The sequence below is a fragment of the Chiroxiphia lanceolata genome, chromosome 1, assembly GCF_009829145.1.
Source record: "Chiroxiphia lanceolata isolate bChiLan1 chromosome 1, bChiLan1.pri, whole genome shotgun sequence".
Taxonomy (NCBI): domain Eukaryota; kingdom Metazoa; phylum Chordata; class Aves; order Passeriformes; family Pipridae; genus Chiroxiphia; species Chiroxiphia lanceolata.
Genome location: NC_045637.1, coordinates 100,827,645 through 100,854,786, shown reverse-complemented (window position 1 = coordinate 100,854,786; position 27,142 = coordinate 100,827,645). Strand labels below are relative to the sequence as shown.

Here is a 27,142-nt window from a genome sequence, read left to right as displayed (position 1 = left end):
ACAAGCTTAAAGGCTTCTGGTGATCGTATTTGTCCAAATGTAACTCTGTTTAGCTTCAAAGATTTACTTCTGATGAATCCTGGTAAACATCAGATTGAAAAGAGACCCCAAGAACACATCCTGAACATGTTAAACATCTGTTTGAAGTTTAGTGTGCTTTTATATTCTTAGGGAAATATGAGGCTACTTTGCAGCTTTTCTTTTTTAATTCAGAATGTAACTGAAATTCACCTACATCCCCTAATATTTGTTGTATGAGAAATGAATGATATCACGAGACCAATGAGGCAAAAAAGTTCGCAACACACTGGCCAGATTAAAAGCACAGGTCTTTGTATATTTCTTAATTCAATAAAATGCTGTGGTACTTCATGGTCAGAAGGTAATATGCCCTCAGCAGCATCTGTTTCTTCTGTGTCCTTCATGAGAGTCAAAGGGTATTTTACAATCCAATCCAATGCTGGATATAACCTTTTAAATAAATAAACCGTGGTTTAAGGATTTAGAAAGCACTGGATCAAAGAATGTAATCTTTGAGATCTAATAACTACAGTGATGGGTCTAGCATAAGGACATGAGCAGAATAGAACAAAGGTTTGCTGAATATCCACAGTGCCTCTTGGGTTAAAATTCATTGCAGAGTTACTCTAAATCCCCAGTTAAGGGGTAATCCTAAATTTCTCCTCTTGCTAAAATCCAACATGAACTTAAAAAATAAAAAAAACCCCAACGTATTTAGGGGAAGAAACTCCAATCTTCAGCATGTTTTTTTGTTGTTTGATTATTCAAAATCCAGGTCTTATTTTCCAAACACCTGCCAATTTCAAGTGCAGCTTTCAGGTTTTTGGCTACACACCCCAAAACACAAACACACACACATACTCAGACGTCTGCTCTCCAGGATTAACTGAGTGGAAGTGGAGAACTGTTTTGTGGTTTTTTTCCAGCTGTACATGCCTATATCCCATTGAAACTAGGGGAGATAAAAGCCTTTAGCATTACATTGTCTAATGCACAATACCATGTTCATGTGAGCTTTCCCAATAAGTTGTGGGGATACTTGTGGATGTGTTCAAATGGTCCCATGATTACCCTTTAAATAAGCAATATCACTAAACAAAACAAACCGATAATTGTGTTCAGAGCTATTGCAAACCCTTCATATGCTGTTTAGAGTAGTCCAGCTTGTCTTCTGTGAGGCTTTGAAATTGTAAACTTTGCTCACCAAGTGGTATATCCAAGGTTTTCTTGCCTACTTTGGTGAGCAGTTGGAGCAGGTGGTGAATACTGCATCCAGGACTGATGGACAAATCTTATCTTTTTTTATTTCTCACCATGGGCATTACAACATGCAAGCCATCACTTCTGCCTACTATTCAACTACCGTCTTGTCAAATCTGGCTGCAAGATTAAGCTTCCCCCAAATCTGAATTCAATATTGCAACCCTAAGGACATAAGAATCAAGCTGGAACATTCTGGGTTTTGGGATTGTTTTTTTCCCTCTTAATGGACAAAATTGTTTCTGCTCAAAGATCACAGTTTGCCCAGACTATAATGATAAATCATCGTGACTGACACTAAGCTAAATGAGTTTGATGCTTTCTGCTTTATTCTTCCACATTAGAAGCCACTTTTACATTTGCCACAACTTTCAACTTCTGCTCCAAAATACTAGGATTTTCTCATATACAGATATTATTTTTACTTTGTACAATTCATTTGAAGAATGTGAAGCACCTTTTGTACATAGAAAGGGATGGGTGCAGTGAAGGGAAGGTAAGACTTAATGACCTGGAATCCTGTGATAGCTGTTTTTTTCCTAGAGCAGCATAATTCTTCTTTATTCAAGATTATTTTATTTCACTCCAACACAGTCCCGCCTAACAAAGCTGGGGGGAAGTCTAGGATTCTGGAAGTATTCAGCACTTGGCAACATTTGGTTCTAGTACCACCAGTTATAGCCATCATGACAGTATTTCAGAAATACCAGACTTAACCACTGTCAGAATTATTTACATCTGTAGTCCTTTTTTTATTGTTATTATTTTTAAAGGTGGATTTGGTAACAATCAGGTATAGTTCTCCATTGTTATAATTAAAAACCCCCAAAAAAATCACAGCCTTTATTGTGATATGCTGTGAAAAATGAAAGCTGATGCTAGTTTCCCATGGATGGGAGACAATGAAACAAGGACATGAAACAAGGATATGAAACGTTCTAGTCTTTAATGTTGTTGCTTCAGTCTTAGTCTATGCTGCAAATTTATATTTAGTCATTCATTTTCTGCAAAAAAAGATAACTTCCAGAAACAGGTTAAAGCTGTCAGCTTTTTATTCTGGTAAAACTTCACTGCACTTGAAACACAAGAAAAGCTCAAGTAAAAACTGAGTTAGAGTTCCACAAGTTGGCTCAGCAAGTGGAAAAGCAGTTAGAGATGTAAACAGTACAACATTCTGATACAGAATCAGTATCACTTATATCCAACAGCAACTGTTGTGTAATACTATTAAAATGACTTTTACTAAAATGTTTGCAAAAACCTCATGTTCTGTTATTTTCTATTTCTTGAAACTCGTTTCCATAGCAGGGGGTGGCTAAAAAAACACTTTTGTCTTTTACCGTTGCCCCTATAATATTTCCCTTTTGGAAGTGCCATTACACAGTTGGATTGTGTCTTCTAAACACACTTGAATCTGAGATCCTTGAAAATGCTAGAAACTTATAAAATAAAAATTACATTATGGAATCAATGACTGAAATAGAATGCAGTTCCATTTTAATACAGTTTTGGTTTTTTGTCCTCTTGCTTCAGGTCCTATTTCCCTTTACAATGCCCTTCCCCATTTGTGGGTTCAGAGCTCTCTCGAGTGTGATTTTGCAGCACTGCTTATCAAATTATTGGATTTCTTTTACAGTAAGGTGGCACAGGAAAGCCCACCAAGACAAGACCTATGTGTTTTGACAAGAACAGCTATAAGAGTCCTACCCTGTAAATTCTCATTCACATGTGAAAGATTGTTTGGAATAAAGATTTTTGCATTCCCTATCTCTCTACTCACCCTTTTTTTATTAAACTTTCTCCCACTACCACTTTTAGGAATGGCTAGAAATTTAGAACAGTCTCTTGATCTTTGAAATTTTCTTTTGATCTAACAGTTAGATAAAGGTCTACTATGGAATAGCACTACCAGTGAACAGAGAATCAGCAGCAAATATCAACAACTAATATTTCTCTTTTGAAGAGGAAGTACTACACATCACAGCGGTTTCAAAGCCAATGTTAAAACAAAACCCCTGAAGCTATAGTCCATTTACCTGTAGCCCTGATATCCTCAAAAAGTAAGTGTTCATAGTAACTTTTGAGTTACTATCTTTAATCCTAATAATCAGTTCTAATTGTAAATCAGTTTGCATAACAATTATTTAGCTAGCATTTAAGCCAGACTTTGTTATATTTATCAGCAACAGCAGTAACTCAATAGGCAAGTTGGACCAGATCCTGAAAAGTGTTATATACACAAGGAATCCTGTTGAATTCAGTATCATACTGTGCACTTGAAGATTTAGCAAATGCAGACTTCTTTTATGGGTTTAAGTGATTTGCTGACCACCTTTGAAGTACACACTTAAGTCTAGTTAAGTTTAGTGATAGATAAACACGCATATATTCTAAATGGTGTGATCTGAGGTTCTTCCTGCCATTTTTACAATTTCAGAGTAAAAAACTGCATTACAAACAAATGCTGCTGAATAATGCAAATCACAGGAAAAAAGAATATTTTGCCATGTCCTAATCTAATGTTGAAAGTGCTGTATACAATTTCTCTTCGATTGTCCTTTTATTTTCCTCCATTAGAGTTGCAGTTCAGATCAGAGAAGAAAAATAAAAGTCTTGTTACAGTTACAGGTCAGTGCAAGATAAGAGGCTCAGCACAGTCACTTCTATGTACTGTACATACAAAAATGGCCCAGATTGATATTTAGTTTATCAGTCTAGGATCCAGGAAACATAACAGAGGTACTCAAATGCAAATGCATTGCCAAAACATAATAATCTACATCACTGGAGGAGTGTCACTTGCCCAGCAATTTAAAGGTCATCTGACACACTTTATTTTTCTCTTACAATTAGAATATACTGAATATACTTAGAGTGTACATCACAGCTTTTTTAAAAATTAGACCTCTAAATTGGCCTGGCTCACAAGCTAGCAGACAAGACAGCAGAGTAGTATAGAACATAAAAGAATAAAGAAATTCCATAAGAAAAAAATTATTAAAGATGTTTTTAGAAGGTTGATTTCAATTAAACCCCAATTTTGGTATGAAAAGAAGAAAAATTTTTTTAAGCATTAATCAGAATGAAAAAAAACCTCCATCTTTTCTGTTGTAAAAACAGAAGTCAACAGAAAAATACATTCTTTTGCTGGAATCTAGGCCTAGGACCAAAGAATTTACATATATTAAATTAATGAGATCCAAACTTCTCTACAACAAATATTTATACTGTAAAATATTACAGCCACATTCCTGCACATACTTAAAATAATAATTCTTAGGGACACAGTATTCTAGAGAGTGTATACAACAGCAGGTTTCTGCAAAGATGGAATGCTTCATTATCAGAGTACCAGCTTGTTCATAAATATTAAAAAGTACATTTTTGAAGTTTTTCAAACATAATTCTCATTGTTTCATTGTCTCTCTGCTACTGAAAACAGCAGCCAGTGCGCACCTGTCCAGAAATATCTCTCTCGCAGTCTCAAACTGCAGAAAACCAATGCTGGTGACTATAAAGGACAACAATGTCTGTGCTGGACATAGACTAAGCAGACAAGAGGACAAGTAGTCTGACCTTACTTATGCAAGTAGTCATGCTTACAGTGATGGGTTTAATTCTTGCTAGAAAGAAGGGGATTTGTCCCAAACTGCAGACAAAAGGACGCAATTCCCTGATGTCTTATAAAAGTGGGTCTTAAATTTATGTGTAAGATGGTTCTTTTGTATGTATATGTTATAGGCAATTCTTTATATTAGATTAAAGATTGAAACAGGTATTCCAAGAGAAAAAGTCCTCTACTACTATAAGAAAAATCACTTAGAGATTGCTCAAGACAAACTAACATTATAGATGTGATCTTCATTTGGTAAAAATTAAACTCCTGTACACGTATTAATCTGCTTTATAAAATAATACTGACAACAGATCAAACTTCTGAAAAGTGATCCATGTGTTACAGAAAGGAAGGGCTTCTCTGAAACACTATCCCCCTGCTCTATTGTTGTTAATCATTGGGAAGAACACAAAACAAAATTTTTAAAAAAAGCAACAAACTGAAACAGATCCACATTGGTTGCAGCAACGTATCAGTTTCTCAAACTGGGCTTCAAACCAGCACTCTCTATGGGAAAAGAGCACGTTTACCTTTGCATAAATAGTATTTACTACTGGTGAGATCATATGGAGGATATCACTGAAATACAGAAAATAAACACACTTAACTTTTAGAAAGAGAACTCAAATATAGCAATAATAACTGCAAACACATACTTATTTGAAGAAAAATGTTACCTAATTTTCTTCCTCTCAATACACAGAAATCTAATTTAAGCTGTCCCCCTCCCCTTCCTGTTTTACTATATTTGCAAGAACCAGTGAACACAGAAATGTGCAGCCAGCCTGGGCCCTCAGGCCGGTGGATCAAGATGGCAGGCTGGCCTGGGTTCCCCCAGGGATAGCAGAGCCAGAAGGGTGATTGGACACAGTGACCTGTCTGCATGAGATGAGACAAAAACAGGAGGGCTGTAATGCTGATGAACTAACCTGTCACTCACAAGCTCAGGTCTGAAAAAAAAAGGAAAAAGAAAATACGAAGGGAAAAAAAAAAAAGAAAAAAAAAGATGGAGAGGAAAGAAGAGAAACGTATAGTACAGGTTTTAGAAACCATACAAGGTGGAGAAATTACAGCATAATTGGAATAATTAGATGACACATTTAATTACCTGTTCATTCAGATATATAAGGAATATGGCATAAAAATCCAGCCAATAGTTTCCATAAGATCAAAACACAGTTGAAGAAATAATGGGTATTATCGTTCAGCGTGCAAGGAAGGATGCTACAGACTATTGCTGGCAGGAATCGGGTTTTCATGCCAAACACTCCAGTTATGAATCAAAATCACAATGAGCAATGAGCTTCTAGATCTTGACACACTAGGCAAGGCGGTTGTTCTTCAGAGTAGTTGGCTGTTTTATTGCTTGTTTGGGGGAGGAAAGATCCAGAGGGAAGGCTCACAAGCAATTCTGCACCCTGTGTCCAGTACACCCAGGTGCTAGGTAATGGTCAGGATTGTAGCACTCTGCCCACCATTGACATCACCAGTGGGAGCCACTGTGGACACTGGTGCTGAGAGACAGATGAAATCCAGATTTTTTTTTAAAAAGTGGAAAATGCATTTAATGATGTACAAGTACTTGGTGTTGAAAACACCTTTAAACCAGTATGCTCCTGCTATTACATTCATGTCATACACAAACTAGTGTTTGGACTACAAATAACTGCTAGTGTTTCAGATCTCCATTGCATCAGAGTTGTATATGTATAGTTTGGATTTTTAATTAGGCAACTTCACACTCCATTAGCAGTAAACAAGACTGAATTTAAAGCTACACCTCCAAGATTAGCAAAAAAGAAACAAATTGTTCTCATGGCTGAAGAAAAACACAATTCTGAAATAAAAAGGCAAAATGATAAACATTTCTTTAAGTTTTTCCTTTTGGAGGTTTGAAAGCTAATGAAGACTTTTAAGAACTTTTTCTAGTAGCATCGGGAAATAAAGGTCTCTTCTAAAAATGTGTAACAACCAAATATGCAAATCTTTATTATTTATCACTACTAAATATAGACTTACAGTGTGGAAATATTTTCTGGCATAAGGTTTGCCTTCTGATACTTATTTTCTGTGAAATTTCATAGAGAAAAGTCTATTTCTATTTTCAGCAATGTATGGTAATTACACTGACTGCTCTGAGGCTCCAAAGTTTTAACTAACTCTTTTATTATACAACTAGAAGATATATAATTTTTTATCAGAAAAAAAATTGAACTTTTTGTTCTATCTTAACACATATCTAATAACAACTGAACACTGGACAATTAATCAAAAACAAAAGTATACTTGAAAATTTTGTGGACTTATGAACACACTTGGATGTGCACACTTACACATATGATATGTAAATACGCACACACAGAGATCTAAAAAAAATGTTTGCAACACCTAAGACAGTAAATTTCAGAATAATAATCATAAATTCTGATGTAAACCCCGAAAGAAGTTAGTCACCTAAAATAGCTAAATGTATTTTTCTTTGAAGTCTTGTTACTGATTTTAGGAAATGAAATACACTAACACATGATATAAACATTTTTGCAGACATTCACTGAACTTTTTTTAATTGATGAAATATGGAATGTTACACACAGAAAAAAAATCCTTCTATCTTTTCCAGCCTCAAAATCACTTTCTGAGTGCTGTAAGCTTTCAGTATAAAATAGCTAACTTACACTTTCTTATATGCCAAAAAAAGTTACATTAAAGAGATATTGCTAGCTTTGCGATTTATCAGTGTTTCAGCGTACATTTTCTGTCGAGTGTATTTGCTCAAAACCTTACCATTGTATCTGCCTTTGTATCATTAAATATATATCTTTAAGACTGACCAAATAAAACAAAAAGGTAATTAACACACTCTAAAATACATATTTTGACACAATCTAGTACTAGCAAACATGCCCCCCTTTTTAGGTAGAAGCCAGCCTAATAGAAAGCTGTTAATGTTTGGAGGATTTTTAATAAAAAATGTATCTTCTATTTTTAAAATATTTAAAGCAATAAAAGTCTATGGTAAACATGGTATTACATATTTGACATTTTCCACCCAGAAATGCATTACTGTGTATGATGGTATTAATAAACCATGTGCTTTGAGGGACTTCTGTGCTTTGACATAATTTAGTTGAAAACAGCGTGTAGAATGCATATTTTTTCACCATCGTATCAGCATATAGAAAACAAATACTATGTCATCACCTCAGCAGCATGCATTCACTATATTGGAAACATATGCAAAAAAAACGAAAAACTTTTGAGAGTTCAGAAAATTCCCTTTACCAGAGACTGATTTACAAACTGATTTACAGTGGTTAATGACAAAGTGTTGAGCACTTAAAATTTTGTTAGAAAAACAAAAACAGGCACCCTCATCTGACTCCGACTGCATTCATAGGAAAACAGCCCTCCCTGTTCATCAGAACAAAATAATTTAATTTCTTTCCCCACTTAAGGTTATTATTTGAAGCAAATGAAAAGACAATGATTCTTCTCTCTTCTGGCTAAAGCTCAAAACAGCACAGCTAAAACACACATATAAAAACTACAGACTTATCAGAAATCACAAAACAGAAAGAGAAGGACTCACTGACCCATTTGGAAGACAAAGACGACAAAACGGAAAAGCTCTAAAAATCAGCTTGTGAGGCCTTTGAGAGATATTCTTCTGGCATTTCATCACAGCAGCCCCAGACCAGTTCACTTCCCTGGATACAGGGAGGGAGAACTAAATAGAGCTGTTTATTAAAGCTGTTGTGCTGGATTGCATTAGGAAGCACGAGCAGACCACCTGGACCTTTCAGATTGTGGCAGTGTTTAATTTGCAGGCTGCCCCTCTGCAGCAGCAAAGACTACTACATTTACCAAGCTCAATCACACATTTCTGGATTAGGAGTAAAAGAAGAAAAAATAAAAAATAATAATAATTTTGAAAAAGCCTTAACCTGTAGTACAGGAAAACAGTCAATATAGAAATAATGAATAGCATTAGAAATAGAAAGCAACTCCCCAGCAAACATAACAGTTTCACTCCTCAGTTCTTCTACTTCAGCACATTTAAACAAAATAAAACAGCAAATTATTAAATACATTGATTTGGCAAAGCTCAGATTAAATTATAAACGGGGTTTATTAGAAGAAAAGCTTGGTAATTTAGGTTTATCTAGTGATTCCCTGGCCAGATTATTGTGGTTCTTTTGCCTTTCTCACTTTCAGTACTACACTTGCTGGTAGCTGAAGATACAGATAGAAAGATGGTACTGTAAATATGAATTATGTGAATCATATGGTTAGACCCTTGTGCAAAAAAAAAAATAAAAGGGGAGTTGAGAAATGGCTGACTCCATACCTGACCAATTACAGCTTGCATGGTCCCTGTGTCCTGCTGAGCTGAAAGATCGCAATCCATCATATGTAGTCTTTGAAAAGGAGAATGGGGGTTTCTGGCATGCATCTGTCAATCAACTTCTGCACTCACAACCATCACCAAAAGCAAGAGAAAAAAAGTCAAGCTGCTCCACCAAATAGGATGAAACAGTCATGTGACCTTCAGCACACTCACACACATACATACTTCCATGGAACGTATGAATTTTCTGCAGATATGAAATGACATTGACAAATACCCAATACCAAGTAAATAAAGTGAGACAAACAGCTACTCACCAAAGAGAAAACACTTGCTGTAATCTTCAGCCTAAAGATTTAATATACCTAAAAGGTATTTTAAGCCGTGGGTTTTCTTTTCAGCCTAAACTTTTCAGATAAGGTGATATGATTTTATATATGCAGACAGTGGTCAGAACTTTAACCCCTTGTGTTCTCTTGCAGCCTCTGTTTTTATTCCCTCCTTTACAGTTCTACTTTATGGCTGTTTGAGTTCTTGATTTTTTTTTTCTTTAAGTTTCTTTTGTGTCAAAGTGAAGTGGATTGTGTTGCCTTCTTCGAATGTACACAAATTATAAGAACTAGACAGAAGAAAATTGCTAACAGGGGAAAAAGGAGCAAGGGCTGAGAAACCTGTGTTTGTAGTCACAAGCCAAAACATGTCTCACTGCTTTACTCCACCAGAAGTCAAATGTTTTCTTTACTAGAAATATATATCAAAGTATTAGTTTATGTGAGCTGTGATGAGCATTCAAAATATAAAATATTCAGACTATGTAAATCCTACTTACAGAATCCTTTGCATTTTGAAGGTTAGTAGAGTTTTGGTTCATTCACTGCTCCACTGAACTGACATAAAATCTAGTTACTTACAAAGGCAAACATTACCATTTTTTCTAATGGAAGCAGTTTGTTTCATATATCTTCCCCTCTGAGTTAAGATTTGCAAGAATTTCTGAGACTATTTTTTCTTCTTGTCAAAATATATCAGCCACTTGTCTCCAAAAACTGAGTGTCCTGAACAACACACTGCAGCACTGATTGCTGATAAGTTATTGGCCAGTGATTTCTGAAGGGTGACATTAATGCAACCTGGTAGCACTTTAACCCTTTGAAGATCAATACAGTCCTCTGGAAATACAGTAGAATAACAGCCCATAAACTTTTTGCTGTATTACACCTTCATATAAATCTTAGTGCATCTTTCTGTCATCCTAGAATTGCATTTCAGTTACTAGTGCAAACAGCATGCTTTCCAAAGATTTTCAGAAGCAAAAATGCAGAATTAAAAGCAGTTAAGTCTCTAAGCTTAAATCTAACACACCCTTTCCATTTCAAGTAAATTTCTGGCAATATTTTGAAGTTATTATCTCATTTTTAAAGGTATTGAAAATATTGATCTTAGCTGTTATAGTCAAAGAAATGTGAGAATATCAACAATATTCCAATTGTAGGCACAGCACTTGCCAGTCTAATATTTCCTACAATATAATTTTAAGATCCAATATGCAGGAGTGATTGGAATGTGTATGTATACGTATGTATGTATACATACATACATACATACATATATATATGCATATGCATGCAAGTATAAGACAAATGAAATGGGTGTTTAGGGAGTGAGACAGACAGGGATCATCCAGTTTACTTTGTATTGTTTGAGTTTTTAGAATACGATTATTTTTTTTTAATTTTTAAGAAAAAATTTAAGAAAGGAAGTTTTGATATGTATTTAAAAAATTAGAAACAAGAAGAACTGACATGCAGATGCATGGGGACCAAGAAGTGTTCCTAGGTCAGAGAGATATTTTAGCATTACAAACTTTTCAGATTTAGCATTTTTAGAAAGATATACAGTATTAACACTGAAACATTGTCTCTGAGATGGGGAAGGAGTACTTGAAATGGTGCTGCCAACATCTGCTTTGCATTTCATTTATAAACATAATTAAAATGCACCATTTATGCTGAAATCTTGTCTGCTTCTTACTCATGAAAGAAAATACACTGAACTAATACCTTGGTCTGCCTTTTGGTCAGCTGAGAATTTCCTGTGGACTCATCCCTCAGGACAGTTCTGTGGAAAAACCAGGCAGTATTGTGAAGGCCATAATCAACATCCATATCATCACAAGCAATTCAAAATACAACTGGTAAGTGGGTGAGTGAGTAGAGGAGATTGCCTCGGCTGTCTCCAGGAAAACACACATGCAGAAGTCAAATACTGCATGTGAAGCTGAAAGGAAAGTTAAGGATGTCTATTTTATAGTTCCTCTTCAGGAGGAGCCTTTTTGCAGCGAATATGCACAAACACCTATCAAATTCCCTTAACTTATTTAAGTAACTAAACCTGGCAATTACCACTGCACTGGGGATTTTATTAGCAAAGACACTGACATAGACATATGTTACAGCACATAAATAAGCACAGCATTGTGTACACAAGTCTGTTGCACCCTTATGCACCAACAAACCAATCATGGTGTTGTGCACACTCAGAACTGCAAGAGCTTCTTCCTCCCAAAGTGAGATATGTGCTGCCTCTGTGCCATAATTAAACTATACTTCCAGGAAATGCCAGTCTATGCCACAAAATGTGAAACAACATCCCTTCACCTAATGCCTCTGCATAAGTCACGTCACCATCGTTAACCTGAACAGCTGTAAGAGCCTCTTCTGCTACCCCTGGAATTGCCCTTACCTCTGAGGAGCTGGAGATCTTCACCCTCAGCCACATCTACCTGGTCCTGTCTGTAGGGGCTGCACAGCTGGTCCCTGGACACTGTTTCAGTTTTGCTACTCATCCTTTGAGCTTTCCACAGGCCATCTCCTATGAGGTGTTGGTCCAGTTTTGCCTTTTTACTTACTGTAAGGAATTCTCTCCCTAACACGTCATTCCTGCCCCCCCCCCCCCCCCCCCATTTCCTTTGTTGCTGAAGAGATTATTAAGCTCTCTTGTCAACTGTCAAAAAGGTGAGAGCAAGGTAGCTCCTAATCTGCCACAAGCAGACTTGGGTGGAGAGCTGGGTGCAAAAGGGGAACTCCACTGGCCAGGTTCCTTTTAGCACTGGCAACTTGAGGAAAGCTATTGAAGGACAGAATGACAAATACTGCTTACAAACCAGCTGTGCTGTATCCCCAACAGAGACCTTCTGGTCTCCTTTGAAACTTTATCTGTGGCTCTCCCTCAGCGTACCCAAGAGGAAACCGCTTATGGAGCCACAGCAATATACAGCAGATATGCCTTCCTATGTGCATGCCCCTTCAGCACAGGGCACAAAGAGACAGGTTTGCATTGTTGAACCTAAGATAGTTGAGAGGGGGGCATTGATCAAGGCTTACAGATGGAGGAGGCTGCTTTATCACTTAATTTGTGACAGTGCAAATTCAAGGTGATACAAAGCCTGTGTTTTGAGCTGCACACCGGATCTCTGACAGCCAGGAAGAGTAGCACTCCCCGGCGACACTGAATACTTTTATCTGCAGTCGATTTTCCCTTTTTAATTGAAAGAACAAAAAAAATTAAAGTGGTACTTTTGAATAGAATAGCTTGAATTTACCTCTCAGCTACACACCTAAGAACTTGTGAAAATAGTATTACTGTCTATAGTAATTTGTCTTATGTCTTCCAGGAGAATATATATTTTCTGGATGACAAAAACAATGTTTAGAATTATACAGCAATGCAAACCCCAATTACTTAATAGCTAAACTGTGTTAGAACACACATTCATTTTTTAAAGCTCATTATTTATAATTGTTTATGGTTCCTTACTTCACAAACTAGAAGCCTAGTGATCAACAGAGACCAGGAATTTACTAAAATACCTTTAGGCACTTGCTCACATTCCATAGCAGAGCTTCCAGCAGATTTAATGAATCAAGCAAGGGATCCTCCTGCTTCTTACAGCATTGGTACACTAGGGGGACTCTTTTTCCTCTTTTCTGGAGTGATGGATGCAGGGCATTGTCAGAGCAAGCTGTTGTGCCTCACACTACAGGCCCTTTACTCACCAGTTCAACATGCAGGACTCAGTCTTGCACTCTTCGAAGACTAACAGGTCTAATTCTAAACAGTCAATGGCTCTTCCTCCCTCTCTCATTCTCTCTCTCCATCTCTGCCAAACAGATAGAACATTACATTTTGCATCTTCATTTTCATGGATATGTGACTGCGTTTTCCATATGGGCAGATTTCTGTCGATTTATGTTAATTCCAAAATAATTGTTTTGAGAGACAGTAATGGATTACAGTCTCTGTCTGTGCAAGCCCATTCTGGTCAATCATTTTTACATTTTGAAGGAAATTTTGCTATTAAAAAAACCTCTGATGCTTCTAATTTCTCCTCCTCCAGATTTCATTAATATATAGTTTCTGGGTTTCTCCCACTCCCCCAGAGCTCCACTTTTCAAAAACCAAACTACTAGGACATATTCACTCACTTCAAGAATGGCACTTCCTTCCCTTTATAAGTGCTCAATTATGTCATGGAAAGGTAATCCAGGAAAAGAACATGCTTCTGTGCCTAAATTTCTAGAACAAGGCCTAAGCATAATCTACATTATGCTGATTCCTGTGCAGCCAGTGGGAGAGCTCCCTTTCCGTCAGTGCTTATCCTTTACTGTCTAAAAAAAATGTCTGCAAAAGAATTTTCTTTCTCTTTGTTGCTTTAGAGAAAAGAAGCTTGCTGTAATGCTTTGTATCTTTGGGAAGGTGGGAATAAATTCTCCCCCTTTCCTTCTAGATCTAACAGGCTGGTTTGATTGGAAACTTATTTTTGTGTCTCAGGGAGACAATTGTTCAACAGGTCTTACAGTTTTCTGATTAAACTAGAATTTATATAAGATGAAAATCTAGGAAATGGGACTGTGATTCTACATAGTGAACTGCACGGTGAAGAGACAGCACCTTCCTCCTCTACTCTTATGTAAAGTGATGTGAGGTGATTACAGCAACGATGTTAGAACCTAGTTAATCAGAGGACAAGCTAATCTCACGCCTCTCCCAGGTGAAACAGAATTGCGGAATAAAAACTTCTCAAGAGGCAAGATAGATTAGCAAGAAAGGGTGATATTACGTGGGTAAGCTTTAAGAATATACTTCTCAGATGCATTACTAACTATAGCATTCTAATAATCCACATTCCTCACATCTCATGGTGTCTTCTGCAGTATCAGGCACGATAGGGTTTTTAAGACATCTCTTTGTTGGATATAGCATGAACAATAATGGAGATTTACATCAGGTGAAGAACAGACTATATTTGGGTGAACTAACATCACTCAAGCAAGGCAAATAAGAAATCTGAATTGGCAAAAAGATGATTCTGACAGTGAATGGAATCTTCTTTTTCCAAAACTCTTACAAAATCTTTGGTAGGATTCAGAACATGTCAAGGAGAGCAGAAACATCAAAAAATAAGCTATATTTTTCTGTTCATTGAATAATAGGCATTTATTAATGAGTCACAGTATTAACTGTGTAACTCTTCATACTAGTAATGCTTTTACCACACCAGCAGGGAAAAGCAGATATTTTCACAGTGTGTGTGATGATGATTAACTTCTTATTCACTGGCATATTTACTTTTATTTACTTGAGCTGTAAATTATCTTGCATAGCTCTTATTTCCACTTCAACACAACACAATGAAGTGACAGCATCATCAGAGACAAAAAAAAAGAGTGGAGGTGGATGTGGCAGGCAGAGTGTGTAGTGCCAGTGAAAGCACACCTTCCCTACACAGTACATATCCCTTAGATCCCCAGCTCCTAAGCAGATGCCTCTCTCTCATGGAAAAAAAATAAAAAACCTGAGTAAAATGATGTATCCAAATACCTTGGCTTCTCTTGCTTCAAGCATGGTACCTGATATTTGAATATTTCATGTATAAGTAAAGGTACATTATATACAGAGAGGTACTTCCCAGTGTTACATTAGGACATCTCAGTGAGAAATGTTTGATCTTCTGATAGTCAGTTCACATAATTTGGTTACAGACTTTATATCCTGCTGTGTATTCCAGAGGAGAGGAAACGTGATAGGTTTGAGCTACTGAAAGAGCTGCCATGTACTAATTCTTCCTGAGTTTGTTTCATCTATCAGTAAACTGTGTTATTTGCTTATGCATATAGGAAAGTCAGTAAGTGATGACATTTGTTATAAATGCAGTTAATAGAAAAACCTATATTTAAGCTTAGCTAATATTTTTTCCTTTAAGGTGTTTATGACTCTTTGCCAGACTTTAATGCTCAGACACCTGCTGAGGATGTCTGTAGTCTTCCGTTTGGCCATATGTAAACCAGGAGCTTTCATGGTGAGGCAGGATGGGCTCATGGAGGACAGTCAACTGATTGGTCAATGAATACTTAGACACTCTCTGGCTTAGGAAGTGCCTGAGCTGCAAAATGTTGGAGGACGAAGTGCAAGAAGGTTGTCAGGGTAGCAAGTGCCTACTGCTCACTGAAGATGGGTGAGCAAGGAGCTGCTGGTGATGCCGGCACAAGCCATGCCCTCATGGTCCTCTGGCCCAGATGGGCAGAGCCAGCAGTTGGTAACCTGCTCCATCAAGAGACTCTGATATACAGAGGGAATGAGCTGGGTCCAGCCAGGAAAACTAGTCATGAATAGCAAGATACAGCTGGAAACAGGTCTGGAGACAGGGCTGTATGGGTCCCAGGTCCATCTAGAAGACAGGGCAGGAGACAAACTATGACCTATGTCTCAGTGGTCCATCCAGGAGGGCAGCTCTCTACAGCTATCTATAAAGATTCTTTAACTGAACAGACATGTTCTGGCAGCTTTCTGCACTCATCGCACCAGCTTTGCAAACTCATTATTATGCATGTGCTAGGAGACTGTTTTTCGTATTGTTGTCCTAAAATTAAGAAGAAAAATAAGTTCCTTTGTATCTGAATGATATCATTGGTCATTTCATCACACTGACCATCACAGGTAAAGTGAGTATATAAATACCAAACTCTTCAATTCTTCTTCCAGCTATTTTCCAGGTGTGTAGGGCCTCTAAAGGGTGGCAGTTGCCTTCTAGTGTCTGATGCCCACCTGTGCAGTTACCTCCTTACCCACATCAGCATTACCAGCAACAAGCTTACTCTTCATTACATGACTACAGAATTCACTTAAAAAATCTTCAGCAGCCTTTATTCACGCTCCTGCAGAGTAAAGCGTATCCCCACAGACAGCAGTGACGTGAACTGCAATGCACTGACCCACCAGTGTTTGGTCTTTTGTAGCTTTTTCAGTGCCTGAGCTGGTTTGGCATTTTATCCTATGAAACTTCACAAATGGCAGCTCAGTTAATGCCAGCCATGGATATTTTCTTTTTTAGGTGTTGTCCTAGTTAGAACAGCTGGGACCAGTTCATCACTGGATGGGTGTAACCCAAAACTGTGTATTCTATAGCCTTCCATGCCATTTCCCAGAAACTGTTATCAACAGACCATTTACACCACCTGCCCAGAGCCCCCCTGACTCCTCAGGCTATAATCTGGTTGTTAAGAGGCCTGTGAGGTAGGAGGATGCTCCTGTCCTCACGCCCATTGTGGAACTCCCTGCCCTGAGGGAGGCACTGAGCATTCCTGGCTGAACCTGAGGATATATATATAATCTTGGGGTCTTGGAACTTCTTTAACTATTCGTGGGATCCAGAAGAAGGACTGTGACCACCACTCTCGACCAGACTGCAACCACCACTCTTGACCAGACTACAATCACCACTCTTGACCAGACTGCCAACAGCACTCTCACCAACAGGTTTTCCCCTCTCCTTTTTACTTTGGACTCAGGGGGCCCAACAAACACCACTTTGTTCATGCCCCAGGGTGCTGTATAATCGTATTTATTGTATTATTTTATTAAATTGTTATTCTGATTTATAATCTCTCTTTTGAGTTGGGTTAATTTCTCCTGCCAGTTTACCTCTAAACCAGCACAGGTGTTTTGGAAGAGACTGAACTGACACCACTGGTGCCATGTTCAGAGCCCACTCACACACTCTACCCATGGCTCAGATGCCCAGCAGAGGCTGGACTGGCTGATTGTGCCTACAAGGAGCTGGACTCCAGCAGGCTACTGAAGCCCCCTTAACACATCTCTCAGGCTTCACCCTTCATGCTTTGCTGTCATCAAATGTAGGAAATAGGGAACTTTGTGGTCAGGTCTTTTGAATTTAGATTGCAGAAAGGCATCGTTCAAGAAATGTAGGTTTCCTTATTCACATCATATTCTAGATTTCATGGCACCCATGAAGCAGAAGAAGCTCTATCTCATGGTATAGTTCTACAGCCCCCATCTTCCCTACCACCTGAGGCTCTGACAGAAGGGACATGCCCTACACGCTCCTTGCATGAACAACTGCAGGGTAGAAATAGGTACCACCACGTCAGGTGGAGTGACACAAGAATCTGCGCCAGTATGGAAATTTTGGTGTAGGCAAATGTTCCTGGAGACATGAGTAGATCACAGGGCGACTACAAGCCATGAACAGGATTGAGGTAAAATCATTCCTGTGTGACAAGAAAGTGACAATCTTTCCTGTGAGGCAAGAAAGGCAAGCATTGTACAAAGCCCTGGTGAGAACTCACCTGTACTGCTATGGACATTTCTCATTCCTTGGGTTCGAAAAACACAAATTCCATCCGGAATGAATGCAGACAAAGACTAAGCAGTTGATTCATGGGCATGGATGGCCTACAGAAGAAAAATGATGACTAGAAGGAGCAATGCCAAGGCTTGAGAGGACTTCAATCATTTTCAAGAAAGGGATCAAGGATGAAGACCAAAAGAGGAAAAGAGCTATGGTGGTTCAAGGAAAAATACAGTAAAGAACACAAAAACATTTGGGACTTCTTTCTAAGAAGACAACCTTACCATACACAGCGCAGTAGCAAATGTCCCTTTGTCCTGGTTAGAACAGCTGGGACCGATTCATCACTGAATGGGTATAGCCCAAACTGTGTATTCTATAGCCCTCCATGCCATTTCCCAGAAACTGTTGTCAGTAGAGGTCTGCGAGGGGGGGGGGGGGAATGTTCCTGAGCACCCTCATATCCTTTTATGGAATGAGCACCCTCATACCCTTTTATGGAATTCCCCGCTCTGAGGGGAGGACTGAACATTCCCACCTGAACTGGAGAGTATATAAACCTGGAGTTTTGGAACCTTTGGGACCACTCGTGGGATCCAGAGGAGGACTGCAGCTCATTGCTCTCAACCTGCAGCTCTTCACCACCCTTGGCCGGACTACAATTACCACTTTTGGTTGGACTGCAGCAGCTCTCCCACCAGCAGGTTTTTCCCCTCTCCCTTTGTTTTGGACTCAAGGGGGGGGCCCAGGTAGCACCACTTCGTTTGTGCCCCGGGGTGCTGGGTTGTACATTTGGGTTTTGTGGGTTATTGCCTGTTGCTTGTCTGTGTGGTCGTACTTATTGTATTATTTTATTAAATTGTTATTCTGACTTGTAATCTCTCTTTGAGTTGGCTTGGTTTCCTCTGCTGGTTTACTTTCAAACCAGCACACCCTTGATGCATTGGTGAGGAATGGTGATGAAACCATGCATGCCCGTTGCACCTCTGCAAAGTTCGTGCAAGCAGAATGAAAACTCTCTCATTTCTGGCAAAACCACAACCAAAAGAATGTTTTTGGTATAAATGACCTTATTTACGTAGTCTGAAGGTACACACCAATTTTGGCACCACAGTTCAAAATTACAATAATAGTACCTCTCAATTTTTCAGTATTCCAATTACTAAATCTTAAAGAACAAGGAGACTTGCCAGGGTTTTAGGTAAGAACTGAACATCTTCCCACAAACAGAGGTAGGCAAATATCTCTCAGAAAGGTTAAAGTGAGAAATGAGCTCAGAAAGCTTTACTCCGTTGCTGAAGAGTGCTTTGTATCCCATATAAACATGGTCAATGGATGTGTTTAACAGAGGAGTAAGCTGTACAGCTTGGTTTCAGTGGGACAAGGGGACACGATTACAATAGCAGCAATGAGCTATTTTCCCAGATTGGAAAAGTCGTTGTTTGCCTGACAGTGCTTTGGGCATGGATACAAATGTTCGAGGTCTGAAAATGGTCTACCTTTCCACCACACCAGCGTTACCTCCTCTCACTTGTTTTTCAAAGTCTTTATTATTTCCCTGGTTGTCTGTTGACACTGTCCATCTCAGACTGGCTCTGGTTACACTTTGGTTTTTCCTCAGGTGGCAGTTGCCAAAATCACCCCACTTATGCCCCACGAAAAGGGTTTGTATCCAGTCAGATCAAGCCCCTGGTCCTCCTCACTGCAGGACCTCACAGACATTAGCTCTGGCACAGAGAGGGGTTGGCTAATAGGGGTGGTGTCTGGACCGCAGGGTTGGTTTCTGAGAGAGGAGTAACAACACAAGGCTGTTCCTTGGGAGCTGAGTGGCAGAGAACATGTCAGGAATACCCAGCAACTGTGCTCAGTGCATGGCTAACAAGGGCAGGAACAGAGTCCTGGATGCAGAGACTGCCTCAGGGCCAGCACTTGAAAGGCCTTCCTCTAAAGACGAGGTTGTAGAAAAGAGGACATCAGTCTTTCTCCCAGGTCACAAGTGACAGGATGAGAGCAAATGGCCTCAAGTTGCTCCAGGGGAATTTTAGATTAGATATTAGGAAACTTTTTTTCAATGAAAGGGTTTTAAAGCATTGAAACAGACTGCCCAGGGAAGTGGTGAAATCACCATCCCTGGAAGTGTTAAAAAACATGCAGATATGACACTTGAGGACACGGGTTAATGGTGAATATGGTGGTGGTGCTGGGTTGATGGCTAGACTTGATGATCTTAAAGGTCTTTTCCAATCTTAAAAATTCTATGATTCTATGGTTCTGTGAAGGATGCTGGACAGAGGTGTGATGGGCTGGGCTGTGGTGGGTGGGGCTGTGCATGGCGGAGCAGCACTTCCTGTGTCCTACTGACAGAGCCAGCCCAGGGTCAGCCTGAAGACATCTAAGAGAAAGTCCTTAAGGAGCCGATGTAATAACTTGGTTGGGGCTGAGGGAGGCTGGACGAGGTTACTGGAGGTTCTCTGCTGCAACCAGCTCCTGATGGGGCCATGTTAAAAGCCCATTGGATGAATGGAATTCCTACTTCAGCCTTCAGGGGACAGAAGCCAGCTTGCCAGGAGATAAGAAGCACCAAGCTCAGTGGTAAGACAAAGGAAATACCTTCTGGAGGAACACTTGAGGAGCACTGCAGAGCTCTCTGTCCTCACTCCCTGTGGAGCTGTAAGAAATGGAATGCAGAGATGTTTCCAGGATCCCAGTGCTTTGGAAGGATTTTTGCCCTTGAAATTGATCAGGCTGGGGGCATGTGGCCACTCTTGGAAGCTCCTGATATGGCTCCAGGTAAGGCAGAATAGGGCTTGAGCATCTTCTGGGGGGTGTGATCAGACTGGGAGGAGGAGACAGGTCTTGCTCACATGCTAGGGAATACTTGATTGCCGGTGTTGTGGTCAGGAAGGAATTTTCCCCCAGGGTAGATCGGCATCAGTCCCTGGGGAGGTTTTGCCTTCCTCTGCAGCATCAAGCATGACCTTTTCTGTATCCTTTCGGTTCCTTTTGTAGCTGCCTGCTGCTCATGCCTAGTGAAGATGGCCTGTCATGCCCTGCAGCTAGGGAGAGGAAGGCTTTTTTTCATCCTACAGTGGGCTGCAAATGTCCCCAGGGGTTTTTTTGCTTTCCTCTGCAGCACTGAGCAGAGCCCCTTTCCAGTTTTGCCTGCTCTTGCTCCATGAAGGTGGCTCTTGTGCCCCTCATCCAAAGGTAGGAAGCTTTCTAGACTCCCAGGGTGGGCCCCAAGTGTGGTCCCTGGATATTGCTTCTTGTCCTTCATAGCACTGAGCACAGCCCCTTGTCAGAGCTCCTCTGGGCCCCTGCAGCTTGGTTCTTCTTGCTCACACCTCCAAGGCACCACTCATGCCCTGTCTCTCTCTGGCCTCTTGCTCATTGTAAGCTTGGAGTGGGAGCAAGCTCTGCTTTTCCCTTGGCTCCATTTCCCCAGGGGTTCTTGCCTGTGCAAAACAGCCTGTGCTTGGAAGGACTCCAGGCTTGCTGCCCCATTCAGAGCTGCCACTTTTCAGCTCTCCCTGCCTGCAACACAAGCACAGGGCAGGCACAAGAATGCTTCTCATACATCAAGGCCAAGATGTCCTTGAATGTGTCTTTGGGGCTGAAAAGCCCCCGACATTTCAGGAAAATATTGGTCTCATTGTTACTTGACTCATGAACAGTTATGCTATGTTACACCCAGAGTTCTGCAAGACAAGCTATAACCCATGTCTGAGGGCTCCATCCTGGAGAGCTGCTCTCTGCACGTCAGGTCCAAGGCCCATCCAGGAGACAGGGACAGAGCATGGCTTATGCAGGGACTGAAGGCCCCATGCTAAGCAGGAACACATCCCCTGGGCCCTTGGCAGAAGCCTGTGGGGATGGGAGTCCCAGGGGAGGCTGGCTGCAGCCACTGAGGCCTGTGAGCACCCCCAGGACCCTGACAAAGGTAGTCTTGCACTGCTCATGTGCTCTCCTTCAGATATCTATGGTTGGCCCCTTTGGAAACAGAGTATTGGGCAGGATGGTGTACTGTTACAATCAGACTCTTTTTGTTTAGAATGTTTTTCCAAGGGAAGCAGGTCAGGTAATTCTAAAAGTGAGTACAAGGAGAGAAAAAAGGAACTATGGGAAAATGAACAGGTCATCTTGCTCAACTCCAAAATCTTTTGCAACCATTTAGATGAGAAGCACATCCTGCACCAGACTGAGGGCTTGATCTTTGAGCCTCACTAATGTCAGAGATAGGGGCCTTTGCCACCCTGTGGAAAACCAGCAAAATTGGATGAACAAAAGACTTGCAGAAACTGCGTGTCACCCTCGCTTTTAGCAAATTTGTGCAGATGGTTCCATTGTCTCAAAATGATCCACAGTTCTCATCCACCCTCAGAAGACCCATGCCTCCTTCCCACAAGGGGACAGAGCCAATGCCTAGGCTGGGAGATGGTTATGGGTATTCAATGCCTTCTGCTAGTGCAGGGCTGGGAAGAAAAGTCAACAGAAATTTCCTTAGCATTTACTGGTAGGGAAAGGAGCAGGTAGGAAGAAGAATAGAATAGATTAGAGTAGAGCGAAGTAGAGTAGAAGAGACCTACAACGATCAGCAGGAAGAGACCTACAACGATCATCTAGTCCCACTACCTGACCACTTCAGGGCTGACCAAAAGTTAAAGCACGGCTTTAAGGGCACTGTCCAAATGTCTCTTCAACACTGACAGGCATGGGAGTGGGGCATCGGCCACCTTTCTAGGAAGGCTGTTCCAGGGTTTGACCACCCTCTGGATAAAGAAATGTTTCCTCATGTCAAGTCTGAACTTCCCCTGATGGACAAAGCTTTCATAGAATCATAGAATCAACTGGGTTGGAAAAGATCTCTGAGATCATCAAGTCCAACCCTTGATCCAACACTGCTGTGGTTACTAGACCATGGCACTAAGTGCCACATCCAGTCTCATCTTAAAAACCTCCAGGGACAGAGAATCCACCACCTTCCTGGGAAGCCCATTCCAATGTCTGATTACTCTCTCTGTAAAAATTTTTTTCCTAATATTCAACCTAAGCCTCCCCTGGCATAGCTTAAGACCATGCCTTCTTGTCCTACTGCTGGTTGCCTGGGAGAAGAGAACAACCCCCACTGGGCTACAACCTCCTTTCAGGTAGTTGTAGAGAGTGATGAGGTCTCCCCTGAGCCTCCTCTTCTCCAGACTAAACAACACCAGCTCCCTCAGCCTCTCCAGTCCCTTCACGAGCCTCGTTGCTCTTCTCTGGACCTGCTCCAGCACCTCAATATCCTCCTTGAACTGAGGGGCTGAGAACTGGACACAGCACTCGAGATGTGGCCTCACCAGCACTGAGTAGAGGGGAAAAATCACTTCCCTGGTCCTGCTGGCCACACTGTTCCTGATTCAGGCCAGGATGCCATTGGCCTTCTTGGCCACCTGGGTACGCTGCTGGCTCATGTTCAGCTTCCTGTCAATCCAAACTCCCAAGTCCCTTTCTGCCTGGCTGCTCTCCTGCCACTCTGTCCCCAGCCTGTAGTGCTGCATGGGGTTGTTGTGGCCAAAGTGCGGGACCTGGCACTTGGCCTTGTTGAACCTCATCCCACTGGAACCAGACCATCTCTCCAGCTTGTCCAGGTCCCTCTGAAGAGCCCTCCTGCCTTCGAGCAAATCAATGTGCCCCCCCAGCTTAGCGTCATCCGCAAATTTGCTAGTAGTACACTCAATCCCCTCATACAGATCATCAAAAAAAGATATTAAATAGAACTGGGCCTAACGCTGATCCCTGGGGGACACCACTAGTGTGCGGCCACCAACTGGATGCAGCACCGTTCACCACCACTCTCTAGGCCTGGCCATCCAGCCAGTTCTTAACCCAGCAGAGAGTGCCCCTGTCCAAGCCACAGACTGCCAGCTTTGAGTCATTCCCATGTGTCCTAGCACTGGGTACCAGGGAGAAGAGCTCAGCAGCTTTCCAGTTCCCCTCCTCAGGAAGCTGTAGGAAGCAATGAGGTCACCCCTCAGCCTCCTCCTCTCCAAACCAGACAATCCTCAGCCTCTCCTCAGAGCCCATTCCTGCCAGCCCCTTCCCCAGCTTTGATGTCCTTCTCAGGACATGTTCAAGCACCTCCACAACCTTTTTAAATGATGGGGCCTAGAACTGCACACAGTACTCAAGGTGCACCGGCACAAAGTACAACAGGATAACCATCTCTCTTGGCTGGCTGGTAATGCTGTGTTTGATGCACCTCAGGATGTGGTTTGCCCCCTTGGCTGCCAGGGCACACACTGCTGGCTCCTGTTGAGCCACTGACCAACTGTCACCCCTTTCTGCAAGGCTTGCTCGCCAGCCACTTCTTTCAGAGTTTAGACTCATGTCTGGCTGTCCTGGGTTACACAGAAATTCTGGTACCCACCTTTTCTCTTTTCTGCAAATATGCCTGCTAATTTGGACTGTGACTGGAACTTGAGATAATGGTACTATTAGCCTAGAGGAATGTATCCACAAGTGTGAAAGACTGTAATGCTGATGACTCAGACAACCAAGGTGCAAGCTGACCATGTGCAAAGTAACCACCCAAGTGCTGAGGGTGTGCACACCCACCACCTCAGGCTACAAGCTGGATGCTGAACAAAATAAGGAGAGAGGCAAAATTCTGCTAGGCAGAGTAGTGTTTCTTTGTCCTTACAGGAATGACTTAGCTATGATAACTCCCCTGAGGAAAGCACTAGGACAATTCACACTCACATGGCCTGAAAATATTTATCTCTGCTGATGACCATAATGGATCAACCTGTGCTGACATAACAGGCAGCTGTAACATCTTAGGAGGTGTCAAAAACTTCTGAAATGCCCAGTGATCCAGTGAAGAATATACCACCCCAGGGGAGGTATCGGGGCTGTTCCCAACTAAACTAAGCCCAACAAAAGACCATACTTGGACTTTACTCAGCACTGGGTTTTCTTCCCTCACCACATGGGAATTTGCTCACCACCCAGGGCTTCCACCATCACCTCGACAGATATTGCCTTGACCACCACTTTGACAGGATTGCAACCACCACTTCAACCAACAAACATCAAAATTGCAACAATCAAGTCTCATCACTGGATCCAACAGTTGTCTTGCAGGTCCTTCCAGTCACCTGGGGATTTGCAGCCCTGCTCTGACTGCCTGTACCAGCACCACAGCTTCATTCCAATGCTGACTCTCCAGCTGTTCCTGCCAGGTTTTCCAAGCATGGGGGAGGCAAACCACTCAGAAGGGTGGCCATCTTATCTCTGTGCTGTGGCCACCTGTTTTTTCCAAGTGGGGGAGGTCGGCCACTGTTTCAATTTGGTCCAGTGGGCGGGGCTTGGGAAGTTTCTCCTTATCAGTTGATTTAACCCAGTTTTATCAGTATTCTTATTAGCATTTCTTCTTGCTAAAGAGTTATTTTTTCACCTGTATTCAAACATATTTGATCTCTCTCTCTTTATTGGAGAAATCAGGAGTATGGAATCTGAGGGAGAAGACTTCTGTCTGAGGTCTCTGCCCCTCCAAATTGTCTCAAACCAAGACACTGACATTACTTCATCCCAAGTGGAGAACCTAGCATTTGTTATTGTTCATTTTCATGCCACTGGTGATTGTCCAATGCTCCAGTCCATCCTCTGCAAGGCCTCTTGTCCCCTAGGAGAGTCAGTAGCATCTCCCAGTTGAGTATCATCACCAAACTTAATAACCATGCATTCAATTGCATCCTCCAGATCATTGATAAAAAGATTGACAGAACTGGCTGTAGAATTGAGCCCTGAGGAACACCACTGGTAATTGGTCACCTGACAGATACTTCTCTATTCACTTCAACACTTTGAGCCCTGCCCTTCAGCCAGTTCTTCACCCAGTGCACTGTGTTCCAGCTCATCCTACAGCTGGACAACTCGTCCAGATGGATACCATGGGACAGTATCAAAAATCTTAGTAAAATCCAGAAAAACTACACCCACCACCTTCCCTTCATCCACCATACAGGTGACCTTATTGCCCAAGAATACTAAATCATTTAAACAGGACTTTCCCTTTGTGAATCCGTGTTGACTGTGCCTGATGATTTGTTCTTTAAATATCTTTTATGAGCAGACAATATGATCTTCTCTGAAATTTTTTATAACAGATCTATAGTTTTGAGATCTTCCTTCAAGCTCTTTTTGTAAACTAGAATAGTGTTGGCTATCTACCAGTCAGCGAGGACCTCCCCAGGCTCCCAAGACTCTTTGTAGATGATTGAAAGGGGTCCTCCTGTGACATCTGCTAGCTCCTTCACTATTCTGGGATGAGCCTCATCAAGCCCAGTGGACTTGACATTAGGAAACATTTCTTTACCAAGAGAGTGGTCAAACCCTCGAAACAGTCTTCCTGGAGAGGTCCCCCCCATGCCAGTCAGTGCTGAAGAGCCATTTGGACAATGCCCTTAATACCATGCTTTAATTTTTGGTCATCCCTGAATGAAGCAAGCAGCTGGACTAGATAGTCATAGATTCATTCCAGCTGAATTTGTCTAGTCTAGTATAAGCATTCAGCTGATACATCTGTCCCCTTATGATTTCACTGTCCAGAAATGGAAAATCACTGATCCTGCAGTTGGAACTCAGAAGAGTAGACAACCCAGGTGATATAAGAGATGGTTAATAAAAAAATAGGAGCTAGAAACAGGATGAAAAGTGGGAACAATGTGGTAGTAACTGCAGAGAAACTGCAGACAGGTGCCAGTTCTGGGAAAAACACATGGGAGGAGACTTGGGAGAGAGTAGAGCAATAAAATTGTGTTTCTGCTGTAGAGATCTCCCATGGAGGCCTGACCCTGAACTGTCACAAATCTGAGAAGTGAGAGGTGAGTGAACAAGAGGGGTCCTATGGAGGAGGGTCCTTAGGAGTCTTTGTCCCAAGGAAGCTATTCCCAGTTTCAAAATTCAAAAATGGTTATCTTAAAGGTCAACTATTTTTAATTGATTATGACATGCTCAAAGCACACTTAATAGGATGCGAATCATCAGGATAGCTGCTTTGGTTACAGAAAACGCAGAGAAACCATTTTGATCCTATTTCACAGAATGTGTTCTCTGTCATTTACATGGCAGGATCACAGCTACCCAGGCTGCTTTCTTGGGATATCTTTGGGCTTTAATTACCCTGTCAATTAGAGTTAGAGGTATTAATGTGGCAGCGAAATGATAAAGATTGTTCATGGTTTCTGTTCTCTACTTGTTTGTGTTCATC

At 41.2% G+C, this 27,142-nt stretch overlaps 1 protein-coding gene across 7 annotated transcripts in view; it reads right to left on the bottom strand.

The window, feature by feature from the left end:
• Positions 1-27,142, bottom strand: part of POU6F2 (POU class 6 homeobox 2) — a 351,339-nt gene that overhangs the window by 298,897 nt on the left and 25,300 nt on the right. For 5 of the 7 annotated variants that reach the window (XM_032679951.1, XM_032679961.1, XM_032679969.1 and 2 more), the window contains one exon: positions 11,306-11,363. Coding sequence is in view for 2 of the 7 variants with exons in the window: in XM_032679937.1 (XP_032535828.1) it covers positions 9,246-9,350 (105 nt within the window). In the remaining 5 variants the exon portion in view is untranslated. Of the gene's footprint in view, positions 1-9,245; positions 9,648-11,305; positions 11,364-27,142 lie in introns of those variants that run through there. The other 2 variants (XM_032679937.1, XM_032679944.1) reach the window with 1 other exon arrangement.